This window comes from Stegostoma tigrinum, chromosome 18 (genome assembly GCF_030684315.1).
Source record: "Stegostoma tigrinum isolate sSteTig4 chromosome 18, sSteTig4.hap1, whole genome shotgun sequence".
Lineage (NCBI taxonomy): Eukaryota > Metazoa > Chordata > Chondrichthyes > Orectolobiformes > Stegostomatidae > Stegostoma > Stegostoma tigrinum.
Genome location: NC_081371.1, coordinates 6113761 through 6134332, shown reverse-complemented (window position 1 = coordinate 6134332; position 20572 = coordinate 6113761). Strand labels below are relative to the sequence as shown.

Here is a 20572-nt window from a genome sequence, read left to right as displayed (position 1 = left end):
TGTCTTCTCATTTCAGAATAGCATCATCGTCATTATGAGTATATTTACTCCCTATTATCTTATGAAGATCAACAGGGTGACTGTAAGAAGGGGTTGAGGATTTTGCACGGATGGAGAGATTCGAACAAGTTGAGTGGGAAGTGAATTTAGACAATGATGAGACGTAGATTTAAATCAGTGGAAGGGGATGTCACTCAATGAAGGTAAAGGAGTGAAACAATGAAAATATCTCAGTGAGAGCATTCTTTGGCTTTTGGATGGAGGGCAAGGATTTTAAATTTAAAACAAAAGGAGCAGTTGATGATGAGATACTCAATGGAAGGGAATAGGAAGCAAATCAAAATGCGACTGGGTGATAACAGCCACAAATGGTCAAAGAAAATGGTGCAAATGTAGCCAGAAGGAGAGGCAACTAATATGCAGCCTTCAGTCAGATCTCTGTGGAAACCAATACAGTCCTCTACATCTAAAATCATAGGATCCCAAGAATCATAGAATCCCTATGGTGTGGAAGAAGGCCATTCTGCCCATCAAGTTCACACCAACCCTCCAAAGGGCATCCCACCCACACCCAGCCCCCTACCCTGCATTTGCCATGTCTAATCCATCTGGCCTGCACATTTCTGGACAATAAAGGCAATTTAGCATGGTCAGAGAGTTAGTTCACCAGATCAATGGTGATGCCATCATCAAACAAATCGCCATTCCCTGTCAGATTCTAAAGGCACCACTTCTTCTGAAACACCAAAATCCCCTCCTCAATCTGTCTGCCCTAACAGATGCAACAGTTGCCCTTTTCTCTTCACTTTGCTCACCGCCCAAGGCCACAAGCATTCCCTCCCAATTCAGCAACAGATAATCTGCACTTATTTCAACAACGCATGCAGTAATTGCTGTTCACAATGCAGCCCCCTGTGCAGTAGGGAGACCACATGCAAATGGGGTGACTTCTCTGTGCGATGCATACACTACAGTCTGCAACTATGACCCCACCCACATTCCCCCCCAGCCCCAGCTTCTGGACTATCTATCACCTTATTCCTTTGCTGTCACATGGACACCTGTGAACTTGACCTATTGAAGTGTCCCAGTAATGAACAATGCAATCAAGGAGCATCAACTGATCCTTTGATTTCGCGGCCTCCTGGACTCAACATTGAATTCAGCGGTTTCAGATTGTAAATGCTGTTTCTTCTTCAGTTGTGTGTATAACATATTCTTCACCTTGTTTGCATGCACATGACTCTAATTATACCCACTGTAACCAAATAATTTGATTCTTTATTAAAACCATGATCACCCCCTTTCCTTTAGTATTGTAAAACCATTTGTGATATCGTCTCCCCTGCCATTCGCTCTATTACTTACCCCACCTTTTGGCTTTTTTCCTGCCCTTCTCCAAACCCTCACCCCCCCCTTACACAAAGCCTATTAGATTTCTACCTTCATTAATGCTGAATTAAAGTAAATCATTAATGTGAATATTACCTTTGTTTCTCATTCTACAGATACTGCCAGACCTGAGTATTTTGTGTCTCAGCAGCCCATGCTAGTGGATATCTGTTCAGAGACTACAGGCATTTGGAAAGGCAACGACTGAATGTGGATAGTCAGGATGGCTTTGTGCATGGGAAATTGTGTCTCACAAACTAGATTAAGCTTTGTGCAGAGATGACCAAGGTGGTAGATGAAAGCAGAGCGGGTTACGTGGTCTACCTTCGACAAGATTCTTCACGGTAGATTGCTTAGTAAGGCTCAAGCACACAGGATTCAGGATGAGCATACCAATCGACTACGAAATTGGCTTGATGGTAGAAGACAGCAGATGGTGGTACAGAGTTGTCATTGAGACTGGAGCTCTGTGACAGCAGAGTGCCACAGGGATCAGGGCTGGGTCCACTATTTTTTGTCATTTATATAAACAAATTGGATGAGAACATAGGAGGTGTGGTTGCTAAGTTTATGGACACACCTAAAATGATGGAATAGTGGGTAGTGAAGAAGGTTATCTGAGTATACAAGGGGATCTTGATCAACTGGGCCAGTCGAACAAGGAATGGCAGATAGAGTTTAATTCTGATAAATGCAACATGTTGCGTCTTGGTAAGATAAACCAGGGCAGGACTTCCACAGTTTAAGTTAGGGTCCTGGGGAGTGTTGTTGAACAGAGAGGCCTCAGGGTATGGGGACATGATTCCTTGAAAGTGGCATCACAAGTAGACGTGGTGGTGAAAAAGGCATTTGGTACGTTTGTCTTCATCAGTCAGACCATTGAATTCAGGAGTCAGGACATCATGTTACAGCTGTACAAGACATTGGTAAGGTCACATTTACAGGATCATAAGTGTTATACAGCTCGGAAATAGACCCTTTGGTCCAAATCATCTGCTGACCAGATATAAATTGATCAGTCCCATTTGCCAGCATTAGGTATGTATCCCTCTAAACCCTTTCTATTCATAGGCCCATCCAGATGTCTTTCAGATGTTGCAATCATACCAGCCTCTACCACCTCCTCTGGCAGCTCGTTCCATATACGCAACACCCTCTGCATGATAAAGTTGCCCCTTAGGTCCCATTTATATCTGTGCCCTATCATCTTAAAACTATGCCCTCTAGTGTTGGACTCCCCTTCCCTGGGACAAAGACCCTGGCTATTCACCATATCCATGGCTCTCATGATTTTATCAACTTTTATAAGGTCATGCCTCAGCTTCCTGTGCTTTAGAGGAAACGCCCCAGACTATCAGCCTATCCTTGGAACTCAAAACCTCCAATCCTGGCAACATCCTCGTAAATCTTTTCTGCACCCTTTCAAGTTCAACAACATTCTTCTTTTGGCAGGGAGACCAGAATTGAATGCAATAGTCTAAAAATGACATCATCCCTGTCCTGTACAGATACAACATGACATTCCAATTCCTGTACTCACTCAACACTGGTTTGCAGTACATTGTACAGTTCTGGACCCCCAGCTAGAGGAAGGATATTCCTAAACTGAAGAGGGCTCAGAAAAGATTTACCTGGATGTTACAGAGACTGGAGGATTTGAGTTATAAGGAGACGCTGGATGGGCTGGGAGTTTTTTTTCACTGAAGCGTAAGAAGCTAAGGGGTGACTTTATAGAAGTTTATAAAATTGTTTGGGGTGCAGGTAAGGTGAATAACTGAGGTCTTTTTTCACAGGATAGCGGAGCCCAAATCTAGACGGCATAGGTTTAAGATGAGTGGAAAGATTTAAAAGGGACCTGAGGGGCACGTTTTTCACACAGATGATGATACATACATGGAATGAACTGCTAGAGGAAGTGGGTGGAGGTGGGTACAGTTACAACATTTAAAAGGCATCTGGATGAGTAAATGATTAGGAAGGATTTAAGAGAGATATGGGCCAAATGCAGGCAAATGAGATGAGTTCAGTTTAGGAAACCCGATCAGCGTGGGCGAGGTGGGCAAAGGGTCTATTTCCAGCTGTGTGACTCCAATGTTATGATACACCTCAGGAGCAGATAGAATTTGAACCCTCGCCTCCTGGCCCAGAGGTAGGGACACTGCCACTGCATCAGAGGAACGCCTCAACAGCCCAAAGGAAGCCGGCTGGCTCTTGTTGGAAAATGTGAATTACACATTAGGCTTCAATTTTTCCTGAAATGCAAAAAGCTAAAGTGATAACAAGAGACGAGGAGGAAGAACAGGATTGAGATTGGCAAATCTTAAATAACAACAAGACAGTCACTCACAAGTCACAACAGGGATTTCACACGCCACAGCAGTTTATCTTAGTCTCTGCTCACAGTCTGGCTCCTGGCAGATTCAGCCTTCAATCAGATTATGACACAGACTGCTACCCTCAACTGTCAAAAAATCACTGTCTGCTTCTTTTCCTGGTCAGGCACATTAAAGCTGGTCGTGTTTGCAGGGTAGCGTTTTGCAAGTAATTTCAGCCAAGCTGCACCTGCATAGCTTTTTATTGAAGAGGAAGGAACCTAGATTTGTTGAACGATAAATAGAGTTCCTCTTTCTCAGGGAAAGAAAAGTTACACGTTGATTATTCATTCCCTCAGCAAAACACACGGGAAATACACTTACACTGCCTTTACTCATTTCAGCTTTCATTAGTAAATGGTTGCCTCAGCCTCCCCACCTGATTTATTGTCACAAGTACTAACAAACCAGGCTCAATCTGTACAAGTTTTGCTCAAACCTACCTTTCAGTTGTCCCAAGAAAGGGACATCACTGCATTTGTTCTTTCAAATATAGAGAGTGGAAACTTGCCGTTGCTAAGGGTATATATTCCGTGATTGCACAGGGCTCATGGGCCCTTCTCTCCTCAGGTGTAGAATCAGTAAACAGGTTACACCAGTCAAACAGGTGCTACCTCCACCTCCCACTTCTTAAAGAGACCATACCACAAAATAGTTCCATTGAAGTAATAACTAGCAAAGCAGCGAATGCTGGCACTGATCTAAACATAAATCAATGCACATCCCTTTTAAAGGCGGGGAACATGAGTGTCAAACAACCGAAATGAGGTCACAGTCCCAACATGATAAACATGGCTCACAACGCTTTTTAAAAAATCATTAACATTCACTTGTGTTACTAATCCTTTCACGGTTATTTGGTAGCTCAGTTGGTTGGAGGGCTGGTTTGCAATACACAATAACACTGGAACTACAAGTTCTAATTGAGGCCACTGTGAGCTATTTCAATCTTAGCCCTGACCTGGGACATTGTGACCCTCAGGTTAAATCACCAAGAGTTGCATCTCTGTAATGAGCGAGGGACTGTGCCAGCTAGCACGTCACACTTTCTATATTTTTTGTTCCTTTTTTCAAATTGAATGAAGAAGCAATGTTTTGCTGAGGTCAGTATCTGATCTGCACCTCAACTGAGATGCTCTAATCCATATGATTTAAATGCCTTGTTGGTTTAATTTTAGATAATCCAACAATAACAATAATTCCTTAATTGCTGTGTTTAAACTTTGTAATTTAACTCCGTCAGATGGAAGCATAGAATCTTAGTGCACACATGTCAGCCCATCCTGCTCATGCCAACTCTTTACAAGTGTTAATGGTTCAGTTCTTTACAAAGTCCCATCCTATGTTTGACTGTGACAAAGGTTGTGACAATATTCTCTTTATCCTGTCCCCAGAATGATTGGTCACACCTCCCCACTGGTATCCACTACATTCCAGAAATTGTCCTAACCAGTCTGTTCAGAGATGATATTGAGTGCCTCTAGATGGGTTGGGATGTGAATCCAGGCCCTCCAGCTCAAGGGTGGGGACACTATCACTACATTGCAACAGCCCTACTCACCCAGCTCTATTCTTATTTCTCTAACTGGAGCCAGGGTCTCACTAACAATGGCTTCTCTTCCTACTCCCAACATTCTTTCCCCTTAGTATCTATCCTTGTCTACTTCTTTCAGTTTTTCATCCACATGCTCTCCCTCAGGTAAAATAAATAGATTTTATTTGGTCACTGATGGCAGCCAACTTAACTTCCTCTCATCTCATTCAATTTCATCGCAGTCTCTAAACGCTCAATCTAACTTCCAACACTGGATGAGCGGAAATTTCTTCCAGCTAAATATTTGTGGGATTGGAGCCATTGTCTTCAATGCCAGTCCCCAGTTTCATCCCTTTTCCTTAGTGACTTTCTGAGGCTGAACCAGACTCTTCACAAACTCAATGCCATATTTGAACCGGAAATCAGCTTTCAATTAGATTTCTGAAGCAACATTAAAAAGGTTGATTCCCACTTCCTCAGACATTCCTGCCCTGACCCCAGCTCGTTTGAGGTCTTTGTGACCTCCATATCTTCAGTTGCCAAGGGACCTAAACACAACTTTGTTTCTCTGCTTAGCTTTCTTCCTTTGAGTTACTCATTAAAATTTCCTGCTTTGATGATGTTTGTGGGTCATAATATCTTGTCAAGTGGCCAAAATCAATCATAGTATCCCTAAAGTGTGGAAACAGGCCCTTCAGCCCAACAAGTCCACACCAATCCACAGAGCATCCCACCCAGACCCATCCCCCTATAACCTGCCTAGTCTATATATCCCTGAACACTACAGGCAATTTAGCACGTCCAATCCACCGAACCTGAACATCTTTGGACTGTGGGAGGAAACCCATGCTGACATAGGGGGAATGCATGAACTTCAGACGGACAGTTGCCCAAGGGTGGAATTGAACCTGGGTCCCTGGCACTATGAGGCATCAGTGCCAACCACTGAGCCACCGTACCATGGGTTAATTTTCTAATGCTTCTGTGAAGAAACTTGGGCCCTTTTAACACATTATAGGTGCTATATGAATAGAAATTATTGTGGTTATTATTATCTGATTAATTATATAACCCTGATTCTTTCCAAAAGTTCTGCAAACTTTATTCCAAATATATGTGCAGTTGTTTTGTTGAAAAGTTTTTTGCCACAACAAAATTGTGACGTCAGCTGAATTCTGTGACTATTACTAGTCAATGACCTTGATGATTGACTTGCATTCCTTTGTTCGTGAATTAGATTTTCAGTTCTCACTTTTCTCTTACAGCCCTGAACAAATAGAATCATTTGCCTGTTGACGGGTATCGGATTACATGGAGGTATGTAGGACTGAGAGTCATTGTTTTAAATATAGTTCTTGCTATGTAGACACGGTGTCAATCTTGTAAACCATTTACGCTTGTCTGTACAATTATTGAATTGACAACACTTGCTTATGTACAACGATGTATATCTGCCTAGGATTTCATGTCTTTAGAATGAAAGGAGGACGTTACATTATGTCTTATAACGGATGTGTGATATACCTTGAAGAGACATGCTTATGATGTCATCATCATCGTGTCATAGCATGCTACCTACCGGTATACAGCTCTCAGTCTCTAACGTACTGATCTCTGTCCTCCTGCAGTATGACATATTAGGGGGAAGCACACTATACTATATCCAAATAGCTTGTGCCCAGACACACAAGTCCCTGTCATTGTAATGTATGTGTATGTATATATAAATAAAATAGATGGGTAATAGATAGATAGATATCAAGATCTGTAATATAAGTCCATTGAGTTTCTCAGAGCTCCATCTTATTCATATTTATGTCATTGGAAGCTAATATAACTATCACAGTTTGATATTTCCAGATCATCACTTCATCTCATTATGAGAGAGGCTGAGTAGCATGGAGCTATTTTCCCTGGAATGTCGGACGCTGAGGAGTGAGCTCATAGGAGCTTATAAAATCATGAGGGGTGTGGACAGGGTAAATAGTGAAGGCCTTTCCCCAGGGTGGGTGAGTCCAAAAGTAAAGAGCATAGATTTAAGGCAAGGGGGGAAAGATTTGAAAGGGACCCAAGGGGAAATTTTTCACAGAGAGCGTGGTGCATTTATGGAATGAGCTGCCAGAGGGAGTGGTGGAGCCTTGTACAATTACAACATTTAAAAGGCATCTGGATAGGTACATGAACAGGAAGGGCTTAGAGAAATATGAGTCAAATGTTGGCAAATGGGACTGGATTAATTTAAGATATCTGGTCAGCATGTACGAGCTGGAACAAAGGGTCTGTTTCCACGCTGTACAACTCTATAAAGTGACTCGTCAACTTACACAACCCCATTTCCTTCAAAAATACAAGCATAACTTCTTTAGGCCAAAAATCTACATTAATTTGATCCATCCTCTGAAATTCCCCATCCCTTTTACACTTAAGGTTGTGAATTGTGTAATTGTTTCAGAGGTACAATTCACGTCAAACTCGAAGTGAAAATTAATCTACCACAATGTTTAGCCACATTACAGGGTTAAGTCCATTCTGTTGAGATGACATTTCCCGTCATACTGACCATTGTGCATTTTTCCTCCTTCGCTGACTCCACCTCTTCCTCTGGATCATTATGCTGCCATCCTCCGGTGTCATTCCTCTTTCTATGTTGCCCAATTTTATGAAATTACTTATGCTGGCTAATTACCTAACAGCATTCCTTTTTATCTGTTCGTGGGATGCCAACAGTGTTAGTCATCATTAATTGCCTATGTCTAAATTGTCCTCAAGCTGAGCGAGTCCCTGCTTGAACTAATACAGTCCTTGTGATATAGGTACATCCACAGTGGTGTTGGGGAGAGACTTCCGGTATTTTTTTGACTCAGAAATTGGCTCCTCAAGAACATCATTCATAAGATTCCATACAAATGTTGACGATTCCCAGCCTGAACTGTGCAGACTCTCTCTCAAACCCTATATATCTTTGTGCTGTTGGTCTGTAAGTGTGATACTAAGATTTGGACAAGGGGCAAATCTCTTCAATAGAACACTAGGAAAGCTAAAGATGCTACCTCAATGCTCATAATAAGCTCCTCTAACTTAATACTGACTCCACCATACTCTGGCCTATCATAAAACAAGGATGTAGACAATTTGCTCACGAGAAATTTGAGGGTGCATACATGAGGATCAATGTTTGGCGCAACATTGTGGGCTGAAGGGCCTGTTCTGTGCTGTACTGTTCTATGTTCTATGTTCTATATGCTCAAATTTAATCAGAATGCACATTTTCTCCATTTATCTTCACCTCCAACCCTAACATTGTCCCCTGTTACTGAAGCCCTCATTCATTTTCTCCTCAGTACCCAACATATTCAATACTGTCCTTGCTGATCTCCATAGACTCAGACTTGTCAAAACCACTACTGTTAATGTCCTTTCCCACAGGAAGCCTTGTTTATCCATCACAGAATAAACTGACCCCCTGCTCCCTAGCCTTTCAGATGTAAAATATTTTTCCTTCTCTTTAAAGCCTTTGAATATCTGGTACGTCCGATTTCTGCAAGCTTTCTCCAACTCCTTCTCCCTCACACGTCCTTCAGTCTTTTAGAACATAGGACATAGAACGATACAGCACAGAACTGGCCCTTCGGCCCTCGATGTTGCGCCGACCTGTGAACTAATCTAAGCCCCTCCCCCTAAACTATCCCATCATTATCCATATCCTTATCCAAGGACTGTTTAAATGCCGCTAATGTGGCTGAGTTAACGACATTGGCAGGCAGGGTGTTCCATGCCCTTACCACTCTCTGAGTAAAGCACCTGCCTCTGACATCTGTCTTAAATCTATCACCCCTCAATTTGTAGCTATGCCCCCTTGTACAAGCTGAAGTCATCATCCTTGGAAAAAGACTCTCACTGTCCACCCCGTCTAATCCTCTGATCATCTTGTATGTCTCTATTAAATCCCCTCTTAGCTCCCTTCTCTGATGAGAACAGACCCAAGTCCCTCAGCCTTTCTTCATAGGGCCTGCGCTCCATACCAGGCAACATCCTGGCAAATCTCCTCTGCACCTTTTCCAATGCTTCCACATCCTTCCTGTAATGGGGCGACCAGAACTGCACGCAATATTCCAAGTGAGGCCGCACTACTATTCTGTACAGTTGCAGCATGACATCACGACTCCGGAACTCAATCCCTCTACCAATAAGACCTAACACACCATAAGCCTTCTTAACTGCACTATCAACCTGGGTTGATCTTCCAGGGATCTATGTACATGGACTTTCAGGGATCTATCTACATGGACACCAAGATCCCTCTGCACATCCACACGACCAAGAATCTTTCCATTGACACGGTATTCTGTCTTCCTATTATTCCTCCCAAAGTGAATCACCTCACATTTATCCATATTAAACTCCATTTGCCACCTTTTGGCCCAATTCTGCAGTTTATCCAAGACTCCCTGCAACCTGCAACATTCTTCCACACTGTCCACCACTCCATCAACTTTAGTGTCATCTGCAAACTTACTAACCTAATTCTATTTTGTCAGAATTTCAGATCCACAAAGCAACAAATACTACAGTGTTCCATTGTCTCAGTATGCTTCCAACAGTCAAGAAGGAGTGAGCACTTCCAGAGTGAGACACAACCCCAGATGACAAATTATTTGGGGAATTTGGAGGAAATGTGAGAATTCAGTGCAGAGGGGAAGAGGTGAGTTTCACTTGCTTATTTTTGTTCATAGTTTTTAAGGTTCTTGTTTAAATTGGAAAAATTGAAGCCCACGAGCAGGGACCTAGCACAACTGAATGACATCACAAGCAAACCATAAGCTCTGCTAATGATAGCTACTAATTTGACTATCTATTATAAGTTACTTTCAATTTGAAGATAAAAGGGGGAAGTATTTACAGGCAACAAACTAAAAGTTGAGTACAAAATTTTCAAAAATCAAATTAAGAACTAAGTAATTAAAAACACTTAATGGTTTTGCCTCCACGGCCTTTGCAATAATAAGTTCCTCAGATTCATCACCCTCTGGCTGAAGTAATTCCTCTTCATCTCAATTCTAAAGGGTTGTCGCTTTACTCTGAGGCTGTGCCCTCAGAGTAGAAATAGAAATGCTCGGCCAGGTGATGTGTTGTTCCTGCATGATGTGAGGACTGAAGGATCATGTTTGGGATCATGGTAACCACATCTTTAGCAAGCATTGGTTGCTTGAGGAACTCCAACTCAGTTGATGGGCCAGAATCTGAATTTCAAACACTCAGGAAGTGGGGAGAGGTACCTGGATACCATGTTTCAGAAGGCAGCCACAACTTAAATTCAGTCAGTGGTCAGGGACAGCAGGGTGTGAGTACAAACCAGGCAGGTAGAGGGATCCAGGAGGTAATGATGAAGGAGCATCGGCCCTTGAGCTTATCAAACAGGTTTGAGATTCTTTCTCCCTGTTTGGGTGAGTGTGGAGGCTGTACAGAGGATGAGCAAATTCACTGTAGCACCATGATAAAGTGAGCCATTCAAGAGGGAGGGAAACAGAAGTGGAGTTGAAATCAGGGATAGTATAATTAGGGGAATAGACACTGTTCTCTGCGGCCAGGATCGAGGGCCCCGAAGGCTGTATTGACAGTCTGTTGCCCGAGTTCAAGCTATCTCATCTGGGCTGCAGAGAAACTTGCAGCAGGACATTGGCATCAGTTCTGCAGAAAAAAGGAGTCCAGAGAAAATATACAGGAATGATCCTGGGAATGAAGAGCTTATCGTATGAGGAGTGACTAAGGACTCTGGGTCTATATTCTATGACATTTAGAAGGATGGGGGGTGCTGTGATTGAAACTTTCAGAATACTGAGAAGCTTAGATGCGGGAGTGAGGAGAAGGTGTTTCCATTAGGAAAGACTGGAACCAGAGGGCACAGCCTCAGAGTAAAGGGACAACCCTTTAGAACTGAGATGAAGAGGAATTACTTCAGCCAGAGGGTGGTGAATCTGAGGAACTTATTGCTGCAAAGGCCATGGAGGCCAAACCATTAAGTGTTTTTAAGAGAGACAGAGAAATAGGATCTTGATAAGTAAGAGGATCAAGGGTTATGGAGGCAAGGCAGGAGAATGGGATTGAGAAACTTATCAGCCATGATCAAATGGTGGAGCAGATTTAATGGGCCAAATAGTCTAATTCTGCTCCTATATCATATGATGTTAGCCCTGTTATGTAGAATTCTCTCTCCAAACCACACAGCTTCTCTTTCTTCTCTAAGAAACCTTCAGAAAACCAACAATGTTGTAAGTTACTTGCAGCAAAGCAGAACCAGTTACACCTTGCAACCAATCTGGAAAGTGCCTTGGAGCACTAGTTAGTGATATAGAAGTTCGAACAGAGAGACCCAGGGATCATTTACACAGATCTTCCAAAACACGATAGCAGAGACATGAAAACGACATTACTATATTTTGTGCTCCTAAGATGCTGCTTGGCCTGCTGTGTTCATCCAGTTCCACACTTTGTTATCTCAGATTCTCCAGCATCTGCAGTTCCCATTATCTCTGATCACTGTATTTTATTTCTCCATTACAACAGTAACTGCACACGAAAGTAGGTGCACTCTCTCCAATGAATTCACAGCTTACCTATGATGTGGCACCAATAACTGTACCCAGTAGTCCGGCTGAGGTCTAAAACATTTTTACAAGTTTAATGTCACTTCCTCGCTCTTGTACCCTATATTCCTATTAATATAACAGAAGACACTTTATGCTTTGTTAACTGCCCTGTCCACTGGTCCTGCTCCTTCCAAGCCTGAAGAGAACACAGTCGAACCAAGAAATGGCTGAAGTGGATAGCATTTCTGCCAACCCCCTACGATTGGAATCAGTGATTTGTGCAATAACAAGGTAATGGCATATGTAACTATCATTCTACATTTGTGTACACGGTGAGAAAACGCTTGTGATAAAGATGTGCCAGAGTGAACAGATCTGAAAGGGTTAATACAGAGGAGAGGCTTATGCAGAAGGAATTTACGAGATTGACACTCGGGCTGTAGGACTTCAGTTATGCAGCGAGAGGAGACACACTGGGGTTGCTCTTCCTAGAGAGAATGACAGAAAAAGAGTTGGTGGAAGCATTACAACTCATGACCAGCTTTGAGCCCAAATAAAAGGAAACCCTTTCCAGTAGAGTGAGTTCAGCAACAGGGTAAAAGAGCTAAGGTAATAGAACCATAACCAACATGTGATTTATAACCAAAACCAATTAAGACCTTGAATGTACCACCCAAAATGGTGATTGAAGCAAATTCAACAATACGTTTTAAAATCAATTGAATAAAGAATTGAGGAGAAAAAACACAAAGCTTTGGAGCAAAAACAGGACAGCGGGGTGAAATGAACAGATCCAATATAGAGCCAATGAGGTAAAATGAAATTCTCCTCTGCTCTTATGTTGTAGGATTCAATTATTATGTGATGCAAAGAATAACATTTAAATACATTTTAATATTACTTATTTTCGGGTGTAAATTAGCAGAATGTGCATTTGATCTGTGTCTATGAAGGGTTTAATGATTAACTTGTAGCCATGGTGGATTCTTTTATAAAACAATATTAGAGAGAGACTCCCTGAAGAGCTTTGGTATTTTGTTTGCCTTGGGTGAGTTTTAAGAATGAATAGAGTAAATAATTGTACATCAGGTGTGGATAAATGTGTCTGGATTTTTTTTTGATTTGGAGAAAATATGTAGTTTCAGTTTGGCAGTTTTGCAGAAGTGGGACTTGTAAACAGTTTCTCTAAAGAAGGGAACTGGTTTAGAACTGTTATGAGAAGTTTACCGCAGTGTAAGCACCTTACTTAAAAGCTACAGACATGGAGTAAAGGTTAGAAGCCCAAAGTGGTTATTTGAACTCAAACTCTGCAATCAGTTGCATGTGGTCTCAAGGAAAAGGTAATCATACTCTCTAAACCAGAAATTTTAATCCAAAGCTAATTAAAATCCTCAGTACAGTAAAGAAGAGAACTCTTACCATTGTAAAATAGTGCATTTGGGATTAATGCGATTGCATTTTGCAGTGCATTTGCAAATATTTAAACTTGCATGGCATGTCTGCAGTTCAGTTTGTTCCATCTTAATTTGTGTGTAATAAACATATGCTATATTGTTAAAACCAAATCTGCAACAATATGCATGTGTATTTCAGAGTTAAACCATCTTGTTAAATCAAATAGAACAAAATACGTTCCATCAAGCCAAATTTTAATCTGCAGTCATAACAGACACATTGATTGTCTCTATTTAGCGATGTTATTAATAAGGACAGAATTGAGCTCTGGGCATTTCCCAAAACAAAGTGCCATTGTGTCAGATATCAAGTGTGATTTATCAAGTTAATTTGCATTACTGAATGTATGGATTCTTCAAAAAGGCTCCTTCCAAGAGTCTGATTCCAGCTGAGACAATAGCTAGGAATGGAGGTAAAATGGAATTTGTTGGGGAAAGACTGCAGCTGACATGTTTCAAAATTTAAAAAATGGCAATGAAGGAGCCACAGGCAGGTAGGTTAGTAACTCAAGGGGATGGTGGTGATGTAGAACTGGGTCCCATCTTTATCCATGTGGAAGACAAACCCATTTCCTGGTGAAGGAAGTCAGAACGTCACACAACACTAGTTTAGGGTCCCAACAGATTTATTTAAAATCACAAGCTTTTGGCGCACTGGTCCTTCATCGAGTGAAGTAGAGAGGGGCGAACAAGCATAGAATATTCAGGCAGAGATATAATGGCAAAATAATTCTGGTGAAGCAGCATTTAAAATACAGGAATATAAGAGGATTCAAGTGACTCTAGGAAGTCCATGCTGGCAACAAAGTAAATGTTGTTGGGCAATTCCCCAGCTACAACTGATTAGGTTAAAACTGAAATTAGGAGAGATCAGTTCCACACGACTGGATTTATTTTCCCCCCCACTTCATTCGTGGGATGAGGCTGTCGCTGGCTAGACAGCATTTATTGCCCAGAGGGCACTTAAGAGTCACCCATATTGCTATGGTTCTAGAGTCACATGTAAGCCAGGCAGGGTAAGGAGGGCAATTTCCTTCCCTAAAAGGACATGAGTGGACCAGATAGGCTTTCTCCCAACAAATCGACAATGGATTCATGGTCACCATTAGATTCTTAATTCCAGATAGTTATTGAGTTCAAATGGCACCATCTGCCATGGTGGGATTCAAACCTGGGTCCCCAGAAGATTATCTGGGTCTCTGGATTAACAGCCGAGTGATAATAGCACTAGGCCATCACCTCCCCAAGAACAAGTGGAGAACAAGTGTCAGTAGGGAATGATTGAGCCAACCATTTAAAGGCAGCAGATATGCTGCAGAAGAATGAGGAGGAATCGTGCACTGTGGTCAGTGACAGAGGATCTCAGTTCCTTTAAGGTTCTTGCACTGCTGTTGTAGGGATGAAAATCTGATAGGAAGTTCAACCATTCATTCTGGACATTCTAAGAATCAGAGGAAAAGTTGATTTAATACAATTAGACAAAATTGTAATATACGTAATGGCACATCTTCTGATCAGACCTAGGAGTGGGATTGAAGGTGGATAGAAAGTGTTTCAAACTGGGTTCACTGAATTTCCTTTGACTGCATGTTAGGCTATCTTTAAAAGTACTTTGATCAATGGATTTTTATCCTCTCCTCTCCACTGGAGAGGGCAATCTTAAATAAATATCAACACTTGTTTTTGTTTACAAAGATACAGCTCAGTCAGTATTTGTTGTATTCAAAATTGCTTTAATCACAAACGTTTTTATTCTGGTGATAATTGTTGATTTAAACATGACTGGAATGTACACCAAATCATTTACAGACAACTCTGTAACACCTCTTTTCATTGTTCTACTTTGAAGCAATGCCAAACAAGTATTCAGAAGAGACTTTTATTTACATACGCCTGCAGCCAGGAAAGGAAAATTTACACATTAAGCCATCATGGTGAGTTCGTAACATGAGCCCTGTTTGGGCTAATTTCCTAGGGGGTGTGACCCTAAAATGGGTTTTTAACAAATCATGTTGACCGTGACTTTGGCTGACATTGACAAGTAAAATTTCTTAACGTTACTCAAGATTTCTCATGACTCAGCAATCATGTTCACTAGTGATAGATAAACAATGCATCATTTTATGACGGTTTGAAGGCTAAGGCGTTGTAGCTTGCTCATTAAATACAGTGGCTCTCACTTCTCCCAGTTCCTTTTTCTAAGGTGTCAACAATGCTAGAAAGTGTCAGTCTTGTAACTCCTGGTCAAAACATGGCACGTGATTCACCAAATTTCACTACCAGCCTGAAGAAAATGCAAACTCATTTAAAGTTAATTTTTATCTTCATTGAAAACCTCAACTCAAATTGTGCGCATATTAACAGATATACTTAACATGATAGAACAGTCAGTTCTCGATCATAACAGCCATTTCTCCACTGATTTTAATCTTATCAAATTTGCTAGATAGCACTTAGGAGGAGTACTCCAGCTTAAATGTTACGTACTAAAATTTGCACAGCTAAGATTCAAAACCTTAATTTTAGCTGTAAATCAATCTATTGTATCATTTTAATTGAGATCAGTCATAGTTTTTGAATGTCACTATCATTCAATCCGTAGTTGAAACATTCATTGTTGAAAACAATGTTGAAATCAGCTTTATTCATCTGGATTTCCGTCCAGAATGGATTTGAATGAAAATGGATTAAACTTGTAGCCAGCTCCACCATAGAACTTGTTCTGGAACTCAACCCTAGGAGGGAAAAAACAAAAAAGAAATAGGTGCGGTGTTAAGCACTGCTTAAATTGATACATTTTGGTAGGAAGATGTCAAACTCATTTAAATTTAACAATTGACAGGTATTCACTAAATTAGATTCCACTACATTTTCCACCTCACTCCAGGTATAGTAAATATGAACTTACACAGCCCTAAACTAAAGGTTCCACAGTCATTTCCAAGGAATTTTTTACCTCAGCAATATGAAGTTTCCTCGGATCTCATTTAACTGAGTATTTCTTTGTTAGATCAAAAAAGTGATCTCTCCTTTGCGCCTCCTTGTACCCGCTTGGCAGGAGTGTGACTGAGATGTTCTCACAGACAGTCACCATTGGCACGGCACAGAGAGGAACTATTCTATGGTTCAGACCCCAGGGCAGCTAATATGCATTGAATGACTTACCAGTGAAGACGCAGAGCATGTAGGAAAGCAGATAATCCTTCCATTACCAACAGAATAGCAACTGTTAAGACGGCAAAAATTGCAAATATGATGAAGACACCAATCAGGCCAGCCCAAGAAGCACTACTCAAGCCAATGCGCATCACCATGGTCCAGAGGACTTCTGATAACTCTAGAGAAAAATGGGACACGCATGGAGATTTGTTTGTATTAAGATACAGAGATTCAGCAATTTCCAAACAGGATTGTAGGATTCTAGGGGCTAACATTTTATTATTTTGCCAAGTCCATGTTTCTAAATGTTCAAAGATAGATACACAGTTCACCCTTGGTCACCAGTATACCAGTGTTATCCAACGCCAAATAAAAATGTTAGCTCTGCCTGTGGGCTAAGGACATAGTATTGTCAAGGGATCAACAATCTGTCTTTAAAGCAAGGACTGTTCTCTCTCCTCATTTCCCACTGTTACTACGCAGTTGAAGAATTAAATGCAGATTGTGCTTTTTTTAAAAAAAGAAGTTGAATTTTGAATTTCTTTGTCACAATATATTTTCCAGATATTATGTAAGTATGTTTTCATTAAACAGAAAATGTGAATAATTGGGAATGATTAATATAAACCATCTGCAATTATTGACAAAGTTTTAAGAAAAAAGTACTTTTCTCCCTCATACTTTATGATTTCATTCTCTCCAGCCTTCTATCCCACTCCTCACTGGGAAATCACACTTAAAGTGCAGCTAGGAACTGAGTCACATTTGGATCCTAAGTGTGAATGGAACTCACACTAGATGGGGAAGGTATCTTCGGGGCAGAGGGGGAGGAATGAAAACCTGGATATTCAAAAGAGATACATCTCTTACCAGGTCCAACAACGAAGTGATCACGGTTCAAGTCGGATAACAATGCAGTTTGGAGAACTCGCTAAAAATTCAATAACTGATGACTCCATAAGCTGCAGATGATTTTCACCAAAGAGTTTATGAAGCACTAAACCAGGACAGTTTCTGATTTTACAGAATTCTGGGCTGACATCTGAAACAAAGTGAGTTTTGCAGACAGGATTCTGTTCCACATCAGCAGCTCAGGGTTTCATCCATACCCTCCAGTGTCACCACTCTGTCACCTCAGGTGGGGCCAAACCATTCGCTTACCTGCATGAGCCAAGCTTAGAGCCCATAGCCGGAGATAGGACGCAGTGTTAGATATGCAGCCAAGGCAGTACTCAATTGTGTGGATGGCTTGGTGCACAAAAACATCACCAAAGTTGAACTGGAATAATACAAGAAAAAGAAATACTGCTTTCAACCATTACAAAAAAAAACTTGGTTTTCCATTTGCAAAGATTCAAATTACAGGACCTCCTTCACACCACAACTTGCTACTTCTCAACTGGTGAAAACAGTTAGCAACTGAGTCACATTTGGATCCTAAGTGTGAATGAAACTCCCACTAGATGGGGAAGGTATCTTCAGGGCAGAGAGGGAGGAATGAAAACCTGGATATTCAAAAGAATAACATCTCTTACCAGGTCCAACAACGAAGTGATCACGGTTCAAGTCGGATAACAATGCAGTTTGGAGAACTCGCTAAAAATTCAATAACTGATGACTCCACAATCGAAAACTCAAGTAATTTTTTTTTAATCTTGATAAGTAGCAGATTAATATCTGCTTCACATTTGGAGAATTTTCAGACAGCGTACTCAACCTTCACTGAGATGAAGGCAGACATTGCCTTGTTCAAAGTCACTGGAATAAACTATTAAAACACTGCAGCGTCCGCATTTTCCCAGATTGTACTAAGACATCCAAACACTACAGTATCCTGTCAGGTTATCATTTTTAAACTGTCTGATTTTTCTTGAACAATTCACAACTGCACAGCCAGACTGCACATGATTGAACAGGAGTGTATTGTATATGGGTCTATAACATTATGGATCACAAACTGACTCTTCTTTACAGACATTCATCCTTCATTGTACAGAAATTCAAACATAAAACTATATCCTTAATACTGCCATCCTGAATAGTTATTATTTTGACATGCCAAGACAGGGCTTTAATCCCTGGGTTGAATATGCTGGACTTGCCTCTTCACTGTGGTCATCACCATGGTCACTGGTGTTCCTTTGTTGAGGTTGTAGGATATCTGCCTCAACATCAAGTGAATCATAGACATTCTCTGGTACAGACTCCGACTAATAGGCAAAACAAAAAGGACAAAGTTTAGTTGGAGATAGCAGGAACTGCAGATGCTGGAGAATCTGAGATAACAAGGTGTAGAGCTGGATGAACACAGCAGGGCAAGCAACATCAGAGGAGCAGGAAGGCTGATGTTTCAGGCCTAGACCCTTCTTCAGAAAATCTTTCTGAAGGGTCTAGGCCCAAAACGTCAGCTTTCCTGCTCTTCTGACGCTGCTTGGCCTGCTGTGTTCATCCAACTCTACATCTTGTTATCTTAAAGTTTAGTTAACTAAGTTTCACCTGTCAGTCCTAGAGATTTTTGCAACTGTATGATGGATACATGTCCGTCCCCATTTAATCCCAGGGTACAGTACCAATGGGGCCGGCCTAATGCCATACTCTTCAATAATACTCGATAATAAATTACGTAAATAGCAAAGATACATCTCTGCATGGATCTATAGTATTAGTTTTAGATTATCTTGAACCCAGAGTATTCAGGCTAAACTACAGGCTGCAGAAGCTATTGTCTTCTGAGTATTCACAATCCAGATGGGCAGTATCCATGCTCTATAAAACATGAAGTGGTTCAGCAGGAAATCGACAGAATTGACCTGATGGTCTCTGGCAATTTCAAATGTCAAAACACATGTGGAAGCCATTCACACAATCTACGAAACCCGCTGTTCTAAAGTCACTGTGTTTCCATTCTCTATTCCCCAAGGAACGTACCACAAATTGCCAGGGGAAATAGTCACAGCTCTGTCACTTGCAAAAACTTTAAATTTCAGGATGATCATTGCAGCAGATGGTTGAGAGCAGCACCAGTTGGTGGAATGCAGATAATAGATGCATTTGCATCATAGGCTATAGTAAAAGTCAGAATGGCGCGTGGTTTTGAGAGGAATTTACAGGTTGCGATATATCCACTCACCTACAATTCCATATCTTATAGAAGGTGGTCAGTTTATTCCAGTCGTGTTACTATGTCAATATTCTGGAATACCTGTGCTAACAGTATTGTGGGTATACCATAAACTGGTTGAAACGTCAGCTTTCCTGTTCCTCTGATGCTGCTTGGCCTGCTGTGTTCATCCAGATCCACACCTTGTTATCTCAAATTCTCCAGCTTCTGTAGTTCCTACTATCTCTGTTCAAGAAGGTGGTCTAGTTTCAGATGACAAAAATCGATAACAAGCACTAAGTGCTGATCTTGTCTACAGCATTCACATCCACTGAACGTACTGAAAGAAAACAAGCCCCGAGACAAGCTGCTCCAGTACAGTTACAATGCTGGCACTACCTAACAATTTGGAAAATTGCCCAGGTATGTCTTGTTCACAAGAAGCAGGACAATTCCAACCTGGCCAATTACCGTCCCATTGGTCCACTCCCAACCATCAGTAAAGATCTGGATGTGAGTTAGCTCACTGAGCTGGAAGATTAGTTTTCAGACATTTCGTCACCATTCTAAGTAACATCATCAGTAAGCCTCCGGTGAAGCGCTGGTGTTATGTCCCGCTTTCTATTTATCTGTTTAGGTTTCCTTGGGTGACGTCAAATGACATCACCAACCCAAGGAAACCTAACCAGATAAATAGAAAGTGGGACATAACACCAGCGCTTCACCGGAGGCTCACTGATGATGTTACCTAGAATGGTGACGAAACGGCTGAAAACGAACCTTCCAGCTCAGCGAGCAAACTCACATCCAGAACCTCAACCTGAGCTACAAATCTTCTCAAAACTTGCTATCAGTAAAGTGATGAAGGTGTCATCGACAATGCTATCAAACAGCACTTTCTCAGCAATAACCTGCTTAGTGACCCCCCAGTTTGGGTTCCTGACCTAATTACAGTCTTGGCTCAGGCATGGGCA

At 41.3% G+C, this 20572-nt stretch overlaps 2 protein-coding genes and 1 long non-coding RNA gene across 4 annotated transcripts in view; 1 reads left to right on the top strand and 2 right to left on the bottom strand.

Moving 5' to 3' along the window:
• The window catches only part of svopl (SVOP-like), a 119716-nt gene extending 115377 nt beyond the window's left edge, over window positions 1-4339 (bottom strand). The window contains exon 1 of one of the 2 annotated variants that reach the window (XM_048548535.2): window positions 4208-4339. The gene's annotated coding sequence lies outside the window, so the exon portion shown is untranslated. Of the gene's footprint in view, window positions 1-3739; window positions 3836-4207 lie in introns of those variants that run through there. The other variant, XM_048548536.1, reaches the window with a different exon arrangement.
• The window catches only part of LOC125460732 (uncharacterized), a 28362-nt gene extending 11025 nt beyond the window's left edge, over window positions 1-17337 (top strand). The window contains exons 3-6 of the long non-coding RNA XR_007249330.2: window positions 6564-6615; window positions 9837-10000; window positions 15189-15273; window positions 17202-17337. This is a non-coding gene — a long non-coding RNA (uncharacterized LOC125460732). The remainder of the gene's footprint in view (window positions 1-6563; window positions 6616-9836; window positions 10001-15188; window positions 15274-17201) is intronic.
• The window catches only part of LOC125460728 (V-type proton ATPase 116 kDa subunit a 4-like), a 74782-nt gene continuing 69270 nt past the window's right edge, over window positions 15061-20572 (bottom strand). The window contains exons 18-21 of the mRNA XM_048548532.2: window positions 18601-18708; window positions 17660-17777; window positions 16505-16676; window positions 15061-16074 (exon numbers count right to left, since the gene is read on the bottom strand). Coding sequence (XP_048404489.2) covers window positions 15981-16074; window positions 16505-16676; window positions 17660-17777; window positions 18601-18708 — 492 coding nt within the window. The 3' untranslated portion in view covers window positions 15061-15980. The remainder of the gene's footprint in view (window positions 16075-16504; window positions 16677-17659; window positions 17778-18600; window positions 18709-20572) is intronic.